General features: G+C 39.1%; 1 protein-coding gene across 2 annotated transcripts; it reads left to right on the forward strand.

Annotated features, from left to right (window-relative positions):
* The first annotated feature begins 878 nt into the window (after nt 1-878).
* On the forward strand, nt 879-15,313 carry LOC120515861 (nuclear transport factor 2-like). Of its 2 annotated transcripts, XM_039737201.1 has the most exons (5): nt 978-1,088; nt 1,495-1,613; nt 11,158-11,229; nt 12,626-12,724; nt 14,909-15,299. In XM_039737201.1, exons 2-5 carry the CDS (start codon nt 1,512-1,514, stop codon nt 15,020-15,022), a joined length of 387 nt encoding a protein of 128 aa, XP_039593135.1. In that variant the 5' UTR covers nt 978-1,088; nt 1,495-1,511; the 3' UTR covers nt 15,023-15,299. The 2 variants fall into 2 exon arrangements, with proteins under 2 accessions (XP_039593134.1, XP_039593135.1); XM_039737200.1 differs by lacking the exon at nt 1,495-1,613 and having other exon boundaries at nt 879-1,088; nt 14,909-15,313.
* The last annotated feature ends 1,687 nt before the right edge of the window (nt 15,314-17,000 follow it).

The raw sequence follows: 17,000 nt of genomic DNA on the forward strand, positions 1-17,000 counted from the left end.
CTTGTCTCTGCTCCATTTAGAAAAACAAAACAAATGTAACTAATTATGTCTCTTGAATGTTGCAAGTCTCCTTGGATAAAGATGTCAGCTAAATAAATAAATGTAAGTTAGTTCCGCTATATATGCCATTGTTGATTGGTTCCATTATTCCATTGTTTAAAAAATATGTATGTAACAAAAAGTAAAACCAATACAAAAGAATATATACATTTCCAGTATTTTGTATATTTTGTTAATACATTTATTTGTTATATTTGTATTTTAATAAAATAATAATTCATAACAATATATTTATTATTACTTTAACTTTTTTGGCCTGGGAAGGAATGGATGTGTCCTGGGGTTGGTCCTATAACAAGCTAGTCACTGTAGGAGACTCCCACATAACACCTGGCAGCAGCAGATTAGATGGTCATCTCCAGGGGGTGGGACTGGACCCTTGGTTTGCCAATCAGGATCCCGAGCTGTTTCGTTGTGTGGTGAGTGTGACAATGCTGTGTACCAGAGCATGTGCCCCAACCTGACCTGACCCTAATTATGTTGGGTATGTACCACTTGTGTATATGTTGCACCACTGCCCCCGAGAACGTTATTTCGTGCCACTGTAGGCTGCTGCCCAGTGTATAGATGGTATTCCAATAAAGCCACTTGACTTGTAAGGACAGGTATAAATAAATAAAGAAAACTCCACTATGACATTCGAAACTAAGATTTTGTAGTGCTAAACGAACTTACTATTTACTCGAACATTTTATTTAAATAAATAAAATACATAACTGAAAAGCGGGGAATACAGCTGCTTGTCTTTTACCACGTGTGCAAAACGAGAGCGTTTCAGTACTATAACCCAGACGTAAGGTCGCAGGATTTCGTTAATGTTCGGTCTTTTACGGATGACGGACATGGTCACGTGCAACCCGCTTCTATCCCATTGGCTGCTTCTCTCAGCGAGTTTTGAAAACGGCGTCATCCAGTTTGTCTTTCCGTTCAAGGAAAGCGCGATTTGCAGCATCACTCCGAAGAAAAGTAAAGTCAAATTAGTCGGTGTATTCACGTTATCTTCAGCGTTTGGCTGCAGTTTTCGAAAGGTAAGCCAGTCGTATTTGTCTGTACTCAGGAAAAAGCGCACGGGTAAGAAAACGGACAAGCTGACGCTGCCTCCGCGTTTTAGTTAATCGTTTTCCAAAAGTGTTGGTTAAGGATTGAATGGTATGAACATAGTGCGATATGAGCGTACGGCACTCTGGGAAAGTAAGGACTGAAAGCGAGAGTTGGCCAAAGTACGGGAATATGCGAGATAAACGCGTGGAGAAATTCAAGTGGTAGACGTTACGTAGTTGAAATACTGGCCGGCCCAGGGCATGTCCACTGTTAAGGATTAGTTTGAAATACATTGGAGTAAATTTGTTAAGACATGCCGTTTGTGCCGAAGTCACGTTTTTGCACTCGGATGCCCTTGTATTTGTGGACATGTTCTTCTGGTGCCTTTTTCAGGTTTAAACACGAGGAGGATGGACGGCACCGGGCCAGTGTGGCAGCAGATCGGTTCCAGCTTTGTGCAGCACTACTATCGGTGTTTCGACACGAACCGATTACTTCTGGGAGACCTTTACGTAAGTATACTCGTCCACGATCTCTACAATAAAAGCCGTGAAAGAGGGCGGCACGGGCGCGCGCCTTTTGGCCCAGTCACCCCAGAGACTGACACGTGGGTGTGCGCGCGCGCTCAGACTGCCATGCCGGTGGGTCATATGTGTTGTGACAGGTACGCGCTCACGTTTGACGTGTGCAGTGTGGCTGATGATCATCCGAAATGTTGAGTTTCAGGGTATCTTTTGCCTACAGTTTGATGAACAAATACATCTGTAAAAGCCTTTATGCACCCAGCCGTTCAGCTTTACGACAGCACTCAAGTTCCTATTCAATTTTGTCATATATTAATTGTAGGGATCTAGCGAGACAGGAATTGTATTCGATACCAATACCTGGTGACATTTTTACGATACTCGGTACTTTCTGACACCACGGCAGAAACAGAAATCCCATTCAATGGCTTTTTATTAAAAGTACCTCAGTTGTAGAAGTGAATAATGTTAATGGATAAAAGTGTCAATAACAAGAGCCAGTTTTTGTGTGTCTTGCCTTTTTTTAAACTGTAATTCTTGAAATTCTGCTGCCTGGAACTCAAAGCACTTCCAGAAATACTGTTCTTTTGTTTTACCATTCGACATGTGTTGATGGTGATGCTGTATCATCACCACTGTGAGCAATTTGCATGTGAGGTTTTACTTATGATTTTCTCACAGATTATTGTGGTGCCCCAACTAATGGTACTGAAAAAAATAGTTCTTGCAAAATCCTTAGACAGTTGTATAATAAAATTCTCTTTCTTGAATGATTAATTAGAAACGTAATAGTAATACAACCATAAAAGACTCAAAGATAAAACAGCCAGAGTAGAATGCAACATACATACACAATTTCACATATTATGTTTTTGAAGGAGTATGTAAAGCAGGGGTGTCCAACTCTAACCCTAGAGGGCTGCAGTAGCTGTTGATTCTCCTTCCTGCCATTTTCTTCATCAGGGACCAATTTGTGCTGTTAATTGACTACTTTTCCTTTCGTTTTAGTTGCAGTGTTTTTAAAGACACCATCCTCTGAATTCCCCCCTCCCCTTACACAGCAGACAAAAATGAGATGTGAAGATGAGATGACCAGCTAACTCCACCCAGTTTCTTAATTGCTTGTAGAAGACAATTCTTGTTGTTAATTAAACCCATTATTTACCTCAATAGTTTGCTGGTACTGTCATTCTGCCACAGTATACATTTCCAAAACATTTTTTCTTTTTCTCTAAGAGAACCATAAAAATGTATTATAGACCTGAGCAGATCAACATTACGGAGCCCTTCACCTCTCTATTTTCAGATATTGAATGGCGGACATAGGTTAGCTGGCCACGTGTTGGCTCACTTTGTGTCACATTAATGTTTGACTGCTAATTAAGGGGTCTGAGTTTTAAATAGCAAGTCAATTACAAATAAGGCAAAAGAAGGTAATTAGCAACAGAAACCGATTACTACTTAAAGGGTTCGAATGAATGTCCAGCACTCCGGGATCGGAGTTGGACACCCCTGATGTCAAGTATGTTTTTCATGATTAACTGTTCAGTAACTTTTTAACCTGTGCATAGAAACTGTCTCTGAATCTACTGCTGGGAGTGTCAATAATCTTGTACTGTTTGTCAGAACAGAGGAGTAGGAAAAGTCACTGTGAAGACAGACAGAGGTCTCGAATAATCCTATTTGCCTTATTAGGGTAGCGTGTATTATATATTATTCTAGGGGGCTTCGCTCACCAATTCCCAACCACCCCCGTACTACACTGTGAAAAGGAGGGCTGAACGCACCCCAAGGGGATGCGGGCGCTCCTCCGAAACCCCTCTTAAATGGTGATACAATGGGAAACCTATATATATATTTTAACCTCCTCTTTGCTCGATCAGCTGCTGGCTTGCTGCCATATCACGTGATCTGCATCTCATGCGGCGCTTCAGGCGTTTATAAGCCTGTACAGCAGTTGTCCTTTTGTCTCGCTACCTTGTCTCTCTTCTCCCCCAGATGTCCTCAAACTCTATTCAATCTCTTTTCGTTGTTCCGTTGTTTCACCGAGTAATATTTTCCATTTTGTTTGCGCTATTGTGATCTTTACAATCATTTTTTGAGACTTTCGAATTTTAGTACTTTCATAATCCCTAACCTGCTCTGCATATGTATCACGCCAGCGTTTTTGAATTCTTTACGACATTCTACTTTGTCATCTACTCTTTGTCTTTTTCTGACTGTGGTTAAATCTCTTGGCACAAAGTCTAGTCTCGTGGGATATGAAAGTGTTTTTCTGAGAAGGTCACGTCTCGTCTCCCTGAACAGGTCTAGTCTCGTCCCAAGTTTTTTTTTTTTAATATAACAGAGAGAGATATTCAGTCCATACAACCCTTGCAGGATCAAACCGTATCTGACAGTAAGCAGCATAACTCCTGGTCCAGGCTTTATTCTACTGCATCTCTCTGTTGACAGGAGTACCAATATCTGTCACCAAGCCACTGAAGATGATTCAAAATGCAGTGACCCATCTGGTATTCATCTAGCCGAAGCAAGCACCTGTCGTTCCCCTGTTTTGATCATTACATTAGTCACCCTGGTGTAGCGTGTATTAAGTTGAAGTTTTTGATGCTTGTCTACAGACTAGTCAGTGGCTCATTACCCATTTGAGTCTTGTGAGGTCAAAAACTCCTTTTCAACCACTCAGGTCTGGTGATGAACACTATCTGGTGACAAGTCCTCAGCTTGCCGTCAAATCTCAGTTCAGACTCTCTTCATTTGTAGTTCCTACTTGGTGCAATGAGCTGCCTACCTCCATTTGACATCCTCTCGGAGTTTAAGGAGCATGTAAAGACTCTCTTGTGAGTTTCTTACTAATTGATAATGGTTGTGATAGGTTTTTGTAACCAAGAAAGTGTAACTAGCTAGCATTTGTTTTAGAGCTTTTCACTTGTGATGACCAATCTTGTAACTTTGTCATGTAACACCTCACTGTAACATAGTCCTTCAGACTGATATTCAGTTGATTATGTTGACCTCTTTTGTAAATTGCTTTGGATTAAAAATTTCCCCATATACACATACTGTATGTCTTGAGCAGAAGGCAGCTGAGTGCTAGTAATCTCCTGTGCTGCCTTCACTATGGTCTGTGCAGTGCTTTATGATCTTTAGCCTTTGATCCTTGCAGTGTGAAGGTGATTAACACCTTTAAGGGACTCGCTGTCTGGTAGAAAATGTTTCATTTTGTAAGAAATAGTGGTCCAGTTTGTTGTTGTTTTTTTGAGATTACATTCCAGTTACTTATTTCTAAAATGTGAATTTCCCTTTGGGATTAATAAAGTATCTATCTATCTATCTAAAAGGTTTTTATGGAGAAGCCACCTGTGTGAATCATATTCTCATTCTCTTCAGTGTTGGTCCCTTAAAAGACACTACTAACCCAATAATGGGGCATATATATAGCTTTGATCTCAGTAAGCAATACAGATTCTTTACTGATAGAGTTGAGAAAGTCAAGATTCATCTTGTCAGGTTTTTTTTTTGTTGTTGTACAGCTATGAATGGAGGAGTAGAACTAGGTGGTCTCATGATGGACACAAAGCAGCTAAATACTGCAGCGTTCCAGGGCTGACTTTGTCCACTGCTTTGAAGATCGAGGTGGTTTTTATTTTCTGTTTCATCACCTCAGAATTTTTAAGTTTGATATTTCAGTTCATACAACTCATGAACCTCTTAATGAGTTTAAAAAAAAAAGGGTCATGTCATGGCTCCTATGATATTTTTATCTCCAGTACCAGTTAAACAATTGGATGCGCCTGATTTGTCTTGTCATGTCATTTTTTTAACCACTTAATCCAGACCAGGGTCACAGGTGGTGCTGGAGCATATCCCAGCTGACATAGGACACAATGCAGGAACAAACCCGGGACAAGGCACCAGTCCATTGCAGGATGAACACACTCTGTGGCCAATTTAGCTTTGGCAATTCACCTGACCTGCATGTCTTTAGACAGTGGGGGCTGAGAACATAGAAACTCCGGACAGGGAGAACTTAGGATACAAACCCTGGTCTCGTTACTGCAAGGCAGCAGCGCTACCGCCATGCCACCCATATGATTGTGTGTGTGTTTTAGATATATTTTTATATCAAAGGTTATGCCTAAATATTTGAAATTTGTTTCTGAGACAAACATGTATGAATTTCTTTTGAACCCAATATTTTACTTTTACAATTTTAGAACACCCCCAGAAACAAGTAGCTTTAATTTACAAAGTTTGTGGTTTTATAAGTGGAATTTGTTCTGCTATTATTAACTTGAAAAGTTAGTTAATTGTATTGTGACAAATAAGTGTTGGTATAATATATTGTATTTATAAGTAATAGAAGGCCATTGTTCCTTGTTGTAGTAGTGTGGTGAAAACAGCACGTCTTACCAAAGAGAAAAGACAATTAAATCAAAAGCAAGGTCAGTCAGTATGGAAAATTTTAAGAACATTGATCAAGTGCAGTCATACAAACCATGAAGCTCTATGATAAAACCAAGTCTTATAAGCACTGTCACATCAAAAGTGTGGATCAAGGGCTAACTCTGCTGAGAATAAGCTTATTAGAGTCATCAGCCTCACAAGCTGACAATTAACTTCACCTTGGTTTACACCCCATAATGGTGATAATAAATGTTTCAATCAGTTTAATCGGATAACACCTCAAGAAAGGTTAACACAGATATTTTCAGTTTTTGCCTTTGAACAATATCAAACTTTTTTTTATTTTTTTTATTTTAACATTTTGTATTTTACTTCTACTATACTATATATACTATATTATAGTCACATTCTGACAGCCGAGTGCTTTACTGGTGATATTGTCAGTGACATATTTAGAATTAAAGACAAACTTAATCAGCATGACTACCGCAGCAGCATTTCATCTTAAGTGGCAGGACTGTTCTTTGTTTATCAACAGGATTATAACCAAAACCACACCCGCTGACTATGTAGGAGCTATTTAGGCAAAGATGGGGAGTGGTGGAGTGCTGCAGCACATGATATGGCCTCTACAGTTGCCAGACCTAAACTCAGTTGAAATAGTTTAGGATGTGTTTATCTGGAGAGTCAAAGAAAGGCAACACCCTTATTTGCATATAGTCTGTCTTACAAGTGGTTTGGCATATTTTTAATAATAATAATAATGAATCGGAGCAATCACAGCAAGTAGTCATTCAATTATTAATTTCAAAATATATGTGTATGGGACACACGTGCTGTACTAAAAATGCTATCTAGGTGAACTAGTCAGGACCAACAAAGTTGTGTCCATGTATTGCAACCTTTTAAAAGTGTATTTCATTAGGTAACTACTTTTGAGTAAAATGGGACAATTTCCACCCTTTGTTCTTTTGGAACAACTGACGCTGCCCTGTAGGTAAGAATAATAATAATAAAAAAAAAAAGTGACAGTTAAGATGGATATTATTTTAAAGCTAACTGTAACTTCTGCAAGTCAAGCTCATTTCTGTTTCAAGCCAAATTATAAAGGAGTGACTATAAGATGCTATTTGTCAGCATTGCTTCAAGAAAGTAGTTAAATTCACAAGTATGAATAATTTGCAGACACTTAAAATGCAATCACCTTGATGTTTTTGCTCAGTTAATGAACTCACCTTCCACGTCTTTGGCTTAATGTTTGTTTCATATTTATAAGCAGTTATAATTTGTATCCTTTTTTGGTTTTTATTTTATAGGCTGCAATTTGTAGTGATGTTTTTTACATATAAATTTGAACAGTTTGTCTAAATAGAACGTTCAAGCTGTTTAAATGGCAAGAAGTACCGTATATCTGTGCTCGTCTGGGATGGGTAGCGGATGTTTTCTATGATTTTAAAAAAAAAAAACAATTGCTGTTTTTAAATTAAGTGTTAGTTTAAAAAATTACCACAGTAATATGTTCTAAATATCCATCCATTATCCAACCCTCTATATCCCAACCACAGGGTCACGGGGGTCCGCTGGAGCCAATCCCAGCCCACTGCAGGGCACACACTAGGGACAATTTAGGAACGCCAATGCACCTGACCTGCATGTCTTTGGACTGTAGGAGGAAACCCACGCAGATACGTGGAGAACATGCAAACTCCACGCAGGGAAGACCTGGGAAGAGAACCCAGGTCTCCTAACTGCGAGGCAGCAATGCTACCCACTGTGCCACCGTGTCGCCTAAGTTATCAATATCCACTTTATAAATCCTCTGTATTTTTATTATTTATCTGAATAAGATGGACAGCCTACCAGCACACCCCTTGTGTAACTTCATTCATAACTGTTGGAAAAGCATCTTGCGTAGCTGTCCCATTAAGGTGGCATAGAGCCTGGTTAGAGTGTGCAAAGCTGGCATCAAGGTAAAGGGTGTCTGTTTTGAAGAGTCTAAAATAGAAGTTTTTTCACTGCATAATTTTATGTGTCTTTAACTTTGATCTCTTCGCTATTCTAAAACTAGCTGTAAAATGCCCAGGCTCCTATTACTATTGAAATCGTCAGGAAAAAAAAAATTGAAATGCAGAGTCGGCAGTTTAATTTTGTGGAGGTGCTCGTCCCCCTTGTCTATCGGCAGCTAAGCGAGTTTCTCTCTTGTTTGTCTTTCCTCGGCGGTTTCACTTTGGCAATGTAGTCGCTTTCTTTCAGCTTTATGCTGTAGCCTCGTACTTATGGGCCGGACAGATGAACACACTTCCACGCGTAGGCGTTTATATATGATATGGAAAATAGTAATAAAAGCCATTCTGTGAGTAGGGCTATCTAAACATTTGACTGGTACTATTTATTTTTTTAAACACTTGTTTTAACTGAGCCTGGAACAGGGGAGAGTTATGTGGCTTTGGAAAACATCTTGCATCACCCCAGTCCCAAATGTATCACGTCCTGGTGAGCTGAATGACTTCCGGCCTGTCACTCTGACATCACATGTGACGAAGACCATGGAGCAGCAGCTGCTTCACCACCTGAGGCCACAGGTCCGCCACGCCCTCGACCCTCTGCAGTTCGCATACCAGAAGAAGGTGGGAGCGGAGGATGCCATCATCTGTATGCTACTCCGATCCCTCTCCTACTTGGACAGAGGCAGTGGTGCTGTAAGTATTATGTTGCTGGACTTCTCTAGCGCCTCCAACACCATCCAACCTCTGCTCCTTAGGGACAAGCTGACAGAGGTGGGAGTAGATTCATACCTGGTGCCATGGATCGTGGACTATCTTAAAGACAGACCTCAGTAGGTGCATTTCGGGAACTACAGGTCTGACACTGTGGTCAGCAACACAGGAGCGCCGCAGGGGACTGTACTTTCTCCAGTCCTGTTCAGCCAACATACATCGGACTTCCAATACAACTCTAGAGTTCTGCCACATGCAAGATTTTGCTGATGACACTGCTGTGGGGCCTGGAGGAGGAGTATAGGAACCTAATCAAGGGTTTGTTAGATGGTGCGACTCAAACCACCTACACCTGAACACCAGCAAAACCAAGGAGCTGGTGGTGGATTTTAGGAGGCCCATGCCCCTCATGGACCCCGTGATCATCAGAGGTGACTGTGCAGAGGGTACAGACCTATAAATACCTGGGAGTGCAGCTGGAGATAAATTGGACTGGACTGCCAATACTGATGCTCTGTGCAAGAGAGGACAGAGCCGACTATACTTCATTAGAAGGCTGGCGTCCTTCAACATCTGCAATAAGATGCTGCAGATGTTCTATCAGACGGTTGTGGCGAGCGCCCTCTTCTACGCGGTGGTGTGCTGGGGACGCAGCATAAAGAAGAGGGATGCCTCACGCCTGGGCAAACTGGTGAGAAAGGCAGGCTCTATTGTAGGCATATAGCTGGACAGTTTGACATCCGTGGCAGAACGACGGGCGCTGAGCAGGTTCCTGTCAGTCATGGAGAATCCACTGCATCCATTGAACAGGATCATCTCCAGACTGAGGAGCAGCTTCAGTGATAGACTGCTGTCACCGTCCTGCTCCACTGACAGACTGAGGAGACCCCACACTATGCGACTCTTCAATTCCACCCGGGTAAACGTTAACATTATACAAGATTATTGACTGTTATACCTGCCTCACACTCTCCACCTTGCATTTTCTAACTTGCACTGCATTTTTATCACTGTGTAATTAATATTGTTTTTGTTTTTATCAGTATGTTGCTGCTGGAGTATGTGAATTTCCCCTTGGGGATTAATAAAGTATATATCTATCTCTATCTATCTGTCCATCTTGCATTCATAAAGGCTTATCAATTACTTCATTTTTTAATTAATGTGTAACTTACATGGGTAGCTCACCCACAATGTGTTTTTGACTTTTTAATTTGTTGTGTTTTTGTGAAAAACATTTTTACTGATGAACTGGTCGTGTTTGCATATCCTGTTTAAATTAGGTATGTTAATGACTAGTTGATTAATGATAGGAAGTCATGAGGCATTCGCACAGTGAATTTAACAAATGTGTTTTTCAACCAAATAAGCATTCATCATATTCTAGTGCATGTTATACTTGCACATGACACTCTGTCACTATTTTGTAGGTAGAAAGGGCTTTCATCGTGATATGTTGCTCTAAAGTCCATGTAAAGGTTACAGCTATCTGCTTGTACAATGAAATAAAGAGCAACCCTTAAAACAGTTTCTGGTTTTTAGACAAGTTTTATGCATTTCTTGTGTTTTACTCTTTTATGATGGCTGAAACCGTTTAAAAACAAAATCCACCTAATATGTAGGATAGGAACTCTCTTTACATTTGAATTGCTTACGCAAGTGTTTTCACTCAAAATCTTTTAAACTGATCTTTCCTCGTAACTTCAGAGCAGTTACTAAGCAATTACAATTAGTCATTGATGACAGTGCAGCCACACCATTTTAAGCAAATCCTTCACTTCATCGTTTTGCTCTTAGTCCTCTCTAAATGTGATGTGTGCCTCATTCTGTGAGTCACGATGCATTCCTATACACCTTACAATATGCTTAGACTTAACTTTTATGCCAGAAAAGATTTTTAGAAGTCAGAATAGTGGACATCTGCCGGAGATAGATTTATGTATATCTTGCCTGTGTTTCTATCCGCATTTACTATTTTGCCTAAACTGCACAACATCCTTATTTTCTTCGGAAAAGCATCATTACCAATAAACGTTTTACTTTCAACAAAGGTTGGAATCTGGCAGGCCAGCTCTGATACCACTAGATCTTTGAACTGTCTTCCAGTAGTAAGTAAGATGCATGTTAAAAAGGCACTGGTTCTCCTCCATGTTCTTGCCATTTGACCTCCAAACATCAAACTTCTGTCTTTTAACATTTATATTTAAGATTTTTGCTTCAGCAACATTTTGTAAACTATATGTTTGGGTGTATGTGTGTGGCACAGATTCACTGTGTAAGTGATGGGGTCTCCTTCTCATCTGTCTTTTGTATTGCAGGTTGAAATGAGCAAACCTTGTCATAAATTGCAAATCCTATGCTTGTGGCCCCACACACCTCAATTTAAGCATTCTTTGATTTTTCCTTAGACTGATACCTCTTGCTTAACATGGGAAGGAGAAGGTTTTTGTGGAAAAAATGCAATACTTCAAAAGTTAACTGTAAGTACAAATTCATAAATTTCTGTCTTCAATGCCAGAGGTTCCTTTAGAAGTTAGAAGGGAAAACAGCACTCGGAAATTCACCTAAGTTGCTGAGCTTTCTACAGAACGCCTACATTTTTAGGACATCAGTATTCTGCAAGTCTCTGACACACATTCGACAAATAAACAATTCCCTCCATATGTTGATTTAAAGTTGTCTAACAAATAACTAAAAGAAAATGAGCCTGCTTAGTGCAATTTACATTAAGAGGTCCAATAAGTACATTTTCTTTTTTCTTTATTGAATTTATTAAAATCAAATAACACTTCATACGCAACTTGACTTTTACCCAAAAAAAAAAAGAAAGGTTTGAAACAAATCAACCCCCACCCCTGAGAAAGAGGGCTAGGCCAGCAGTGTAAAACTTTGTTAGTAAAGACAAATAAATAGATAAAATAATAAATGAGTAAAGATAAATGGAGTAAAAGGGGGAGAGAACCTGCTTCCTCAATTTAAATGCTTATTCTAAAATGTTATTGATTAGATCCTGTCAGGTTTTAAAAAAGTTTTGTACAGATCCTTCAAATAGAATATACCATCAGTTACCCACTGACTTAGAATAGGAGAGTTAGGATTCTTCCAGCAAGATAAGTCAACGTGCCAATAGTGAAGTAAAGGCAATTACAGTTTGTCCTTCTCAATTTTAAGCCCATCTGGAAGTACACCAAACACAGCTGTTAGTGGATTAGGAGGGATTGTGACATCCAAGGCTGTCTGAAAGGCATTTAAAGATTTTGGCCCAAAATAATGTTAATTTGGTGCAGGCCCAAAACATGTGACCCAGTGTGGCCGGTGCTTGATTGCAGCGTTCGCAGGTTGGCATTATTGTGCCATTCTTTACAGTGCGTAATGACTGCATCATTATCATTAGTTAAGTCATTTTAAATTCATCTTTAAAGTTTACATAATCTACCATGTTTGTAATTTAAAGATGATTCCTGTGCAAATATTGTTGTAGTTGGATAAAGTAATGAGACAGATCTATAGTTTTATTGGATGATTTGGCAAACTAACCCAGAACAACAAATTGCCATTATTTGAATTGCCTTTTAGACATTCTTACAAAATAGGTAAGCATGGTAACTTAAATTGTGCTTTTTTTGATGCTGTAAGCAATCATTAAAATAATTTCATGTTCAATTAAATAGAATGCGTTTTTTGATATGAAAATGCTTGGAAACTGTATTTTCTCTCAGCCTTATTTTTTCTCATTTTAGTAACGGAATGTTTAAATTACTAATTTACTGAGAAAGATTATTACTACTGTATATTAAAAAAATGTTATGTCCGTTAGGCTTTTTATTAAAAACATTTTATAGTTATATACTAATGAAATGTTGCCTTTTTTTGTAGCAATTACCATTTGAGAAAGTTCAACACAGCATCACTGCGGAAGATCATCAGCCCACACCTGACAGCTGTGTTATCAGCATGGTGGTCGGACAGGTTAAAGTAAGTGTACAATATGTTAAACAAGATTTGCAGATGGAATGAACAAGGGAGGTCTGGTAAACCACCTAGAACTTAAAGTACACCACACTTTCCGAAGCAGACTTTTTATTTTATGCTAACTGAATTACCTGGCATTTCCATGAGACAAAAAAGTGAGGAAAATGCTTGCTTGAAGAAGCAGTTAAATGTAACGGGCAGGGATTGATCCAGAATTGAATCACTCTGGTGCCGTTAGGCCCGTCAACAGCCCACACGGTAGTGTTTCTTACCACTTGGTCAGGCCATGAGGGACAAACGGGAGATGGGGGATGTTAAGGTCAATGACCAACAGTTATATGTGAGAAATGTGTGCTTTGAAAAACAAAGCTTTGCATAAAGGAAAATTTAAAAAGTTATGCTTTATAGATAGATTACAGATTTTGTTTTTTAGAGGGTGGGTGCGTTTAGAGAACTATAAAGCATCAGTTTTAAAGTAACTATCTTAAGTTTGATTTTATTTTATTATGACATATTACTGAAGTGTATTTTATGTGTCCAAACATACAAGCAATGAAAGAACCAGTAAAACAGTAAGATAAATGTAGGTAAAGTTGTTGTTTATATTGTTGGGTAATTATTATAAACACACACAAACAAACTGATAATGCACCTTGACAATCACTTTTTTCACATTTTGTTATGGTGCAGCCTTTGATAAAATCTTCTAAAGTTGTTTTTCCCCACATTGAGCAATACTCAATACCCCAGAATGAGAAATCAAAAACATGGTATTAGAATTTAGAAACTGGTACCAGAATAATTAAAAAAAAAAAAATTATAAATTGCATATCTTTTGCCTTATGTGTACTTACTGTGCCTTTGTTCTGTGTTTGTGTGAATGTCTTTTCACTGGCGCTCTGTCTCTTGAGTGTCTTCCTGTAAAGCCCGCTTCTCAGACTCTTTCTTTATCTTGTAGGCACCTTTCTTGCCTCCTGTCTTGTTTTATCCTTGCTGTCTTTAAAGGTTACTCTCTCAGCGTGCCTCATACCGTTTTACTTCTCCTCATGTGTCTTGCTCATTCGTTACATTACTAAAGCCAAACTGACATATCCGATTGCTCGGAGGGACTGGACACACAAAACCTTGGTGTTTTATTAAATAGTAGATAGAAAAATGAAATATCACATTGGCACAACTATTCTCCAGGCTCCAAGGTGTTACATGTCTTTGAACCGCCTACTGATCACAGGATTTTAAAATAGAAACAGAACGTCTTCCTCGGCTGCGTTTACAAAATTCCACAGAGAGAAAAACAAGGCAGATAAATTTTATAGTTTAGTATTCATATGTAATAGCAGTGATATAAAATATTGTAAGTGCTTAAATATTTTCTCTTTATTATGATGTCAGGACCTAAAAAAAAAATCAAGATAGCTCTCCCAGCCTTACTTGCTATACAGAGCTACCTGTTTCGCGAGATGCATGTTTTTTTGTGTACATTTTAATATTGGCTTACACTTAATTATGCAAGGGTGGGCAAAAGTAGGTTTACAGCTTGTATGGAAAAAGACATGCAGGCTATTATTATTACAGTACCTTTATTAATTTTATTAACTCAGTGTCACAATGGTACAATGCACTTGGGTACAATCTCGTGAAAGTGCTCAAATTGCTAGTCTTCATTATTTACACATTCTTGTAGTCTACTTGCTACACTCAGGCACACTTTAATAATAAGAAGATGATTAAGAAGGCATATAATACAATAATTAATAAGTAAATAATAGAACTATAAACTGTTTTGTGTGCTCACAACTGTAAACCTACTTTTTATTTTAAATGTTACTTGTGCACATTACAGTTTCTGCGGTATTAAAACAGCAAATATGTACACTGTAAATGATATTTTGAAGCTTACCGTTGCAAGATATTTTACAAAATCCGTGAGTATAATTCTTGTTTAATTTCTGTGATTAATTCCTGAAACAATGACATCATATTAATGAAAGTGTCAATGAAAATGCTGTATATGTTTTACTTTTCCAAAACTACGGTCTCTTATTCATGTGACGTCCATCACTTTGATTTGTCAGGTCCTCTGTACCTGTGCTTATTTTTTCCCTACATTTTCACATGTGGCTACAAGAAAGTGTCTTAACCTACATTATGAGTAACGCTCACTTTATTTTGCTTGTTTATTTTTAGGTGGATAATGATCCTGTCATGGGTTTTCATCAGCTGTTCCATCTAAAGAATGTTAACAGCAAATGGATCTGCACTAATGATATGTTCAGATTGTCTCTTCATAATTTTGGGTAAATGTTTTATGTAAAGATGCTGTGTAGAAATAAGTATTAAAACATTTTTGTGTCCTGTTAGTCTTCAAGTCTTACATATAGTGCATGCTCATTTAGAAGAATATTTTTGTTACAAAATTTATTAAAAGCATAAATTTTGTTTAAAAAAATCATCTTATGAAAGAGTGTTTCATTTGTAGTTAGTACCTTGAAGATTCTTTATTGTGATTACCATTTTCCTATCTTGTATTTGGCCTGAAAAGATGCACAAACAATAAAAGGAATAGGGCAGTTTCTAACTTTGCCAAAGTTAGTTCTCCTTCTTATATTTGTATGTCATCAGTTTCTTTGTGTGTGCGCGCACTGCATATAAACAATTAATAAAGCTGTTTAGGTGGCACCCTCCTTTGGCTGATTGTAGCTGCTCTAGTTGGATGCCGTTTTAAAATAGTACAGTGCTTGTCACTTTTCTAAGCACAGTATGATGAAATTGGCAGTGAGTTGCATTCTAACTGAAAGATTAGTTCATCATGTTCATTTAATTTACTCCTGTTGATTTTTTTAAAACTACTAGTTGCAGAGCAAAGGCAAGGCATTAAAGACACTGTTGTTTTTTGATCCATTAACCTCTTAAATAGCTGAGTAACACAACTGCATAAAGTCCTAATCATCATCTTTCTGCTGCTCCCATTAGGGGTTGCCACAGCGGATCATCATCTTCCACATCTTTCTGTCCTCTGCATCTTGTTCTGTTACTCCCATCACCTGCATGTCCTCTCTCACCACATCCATAAACTTTCTCTTAGGCCTTCCTCTTTTCCTCTTCCCTGACAGCTCTATCCTTGGCACCCTTCTCCCAATATACTCAGCATCTCTCCTCTGCACATGTCCAAACCAGCGCAATCTCGCCTCTCTGATTTTTGTCTCCCAACCGTCCAACTTGTGCTGACCCTCTAATGTCCTCATTTCTAATCCTCTTCATCCTCGTCACGCCCAGTGCAAATCTTAGCATCTTTAACTCTGCCACCTCCAGCTCTATCTCCTGCTTTCTGGTCAGTGCCGCCATCTCCAACCCATATAACATCTGGTCTCGCTACCATCCTGTAAACCTTCCCTTTCACTCTTGCTGATACCCGTCTGTCTCAAGTTACTCCTGACACCCTTCTCCACCCATTCCACCCTGCCTGCACTGTCTTCTTCACCTCTCTTCCACACTCCCCAATACTCTGTACTGTTGATCACAAGTATTTAAACTCATCCACCTTTGCCAACTCTACTCCCTGCATCCTCATCATTCCACTGACCTCCCTCTCATTTACACACATGTATTCTGTTTTGTTCCTACTGACCGTCATTCCTTTCCTCTCCAGAGCAGATCTCCACCTCTTCAGGGTCTTCTCAACCTGCTCCCTACTATCGCTACAGATCACAATGTCATCAGCAAACATCACAGTCCACGGGGACTCCTGTCTAATCTCGTGTGTCAACCTGTCTATCACCATTGCAAATAAGAAAGGGCTCAGAGCTGATCCCTGTTGTATTCCCACCTTCACGTCGAACGCATCCGTTGCTCCTACCGCAGACCTCACCACTGTCATACTTCCCTCGTACATATCCTGTACAACTCTTACATACTTCTCTGCCACTCCCGACTTCCTCATACAATTCCACAGCTCATCTCGAGGCACCTTGTCATATGCTTTCTCCAGGTCCACAAAGACACAATGCAACTCCTTCTGGGCTTCTCTAAACTTATCCATCAACATCCTCAGAGCAAACATTGCATCTGTAGTGCTCTTTCTTGGCATGAAACCACACTGCTGCTCACTAATCATCACCTCACTTCTTAACCGAGCTTCCACTACACTTTACCATAACTTCATGCTGTGGCTCATCAATTTTATTCCCCTGTAGTTATTGCAGTCCTGCACATCCCCCTTATTCTTAAATATCGGCACCAGTACACTTCTTCTCCACTCCTCAGGCATCCTCTCACTTTC

This window comes from Polypterus senegalus, chromosome 15 (assembly GCF_016835505.1).
Source record: "Polypterus senegalus isolate Bchr_013 chromosome 15, ASM1683550v1, whole genome shotgun sequence".
In the NCBI taxonomy this organism is placed as follows: Eukaryota; Metazoa; Chordata; class Cladistia; order Polypteriformes; family Polypteridae; genus Polypterus; species Polypterus senegalus.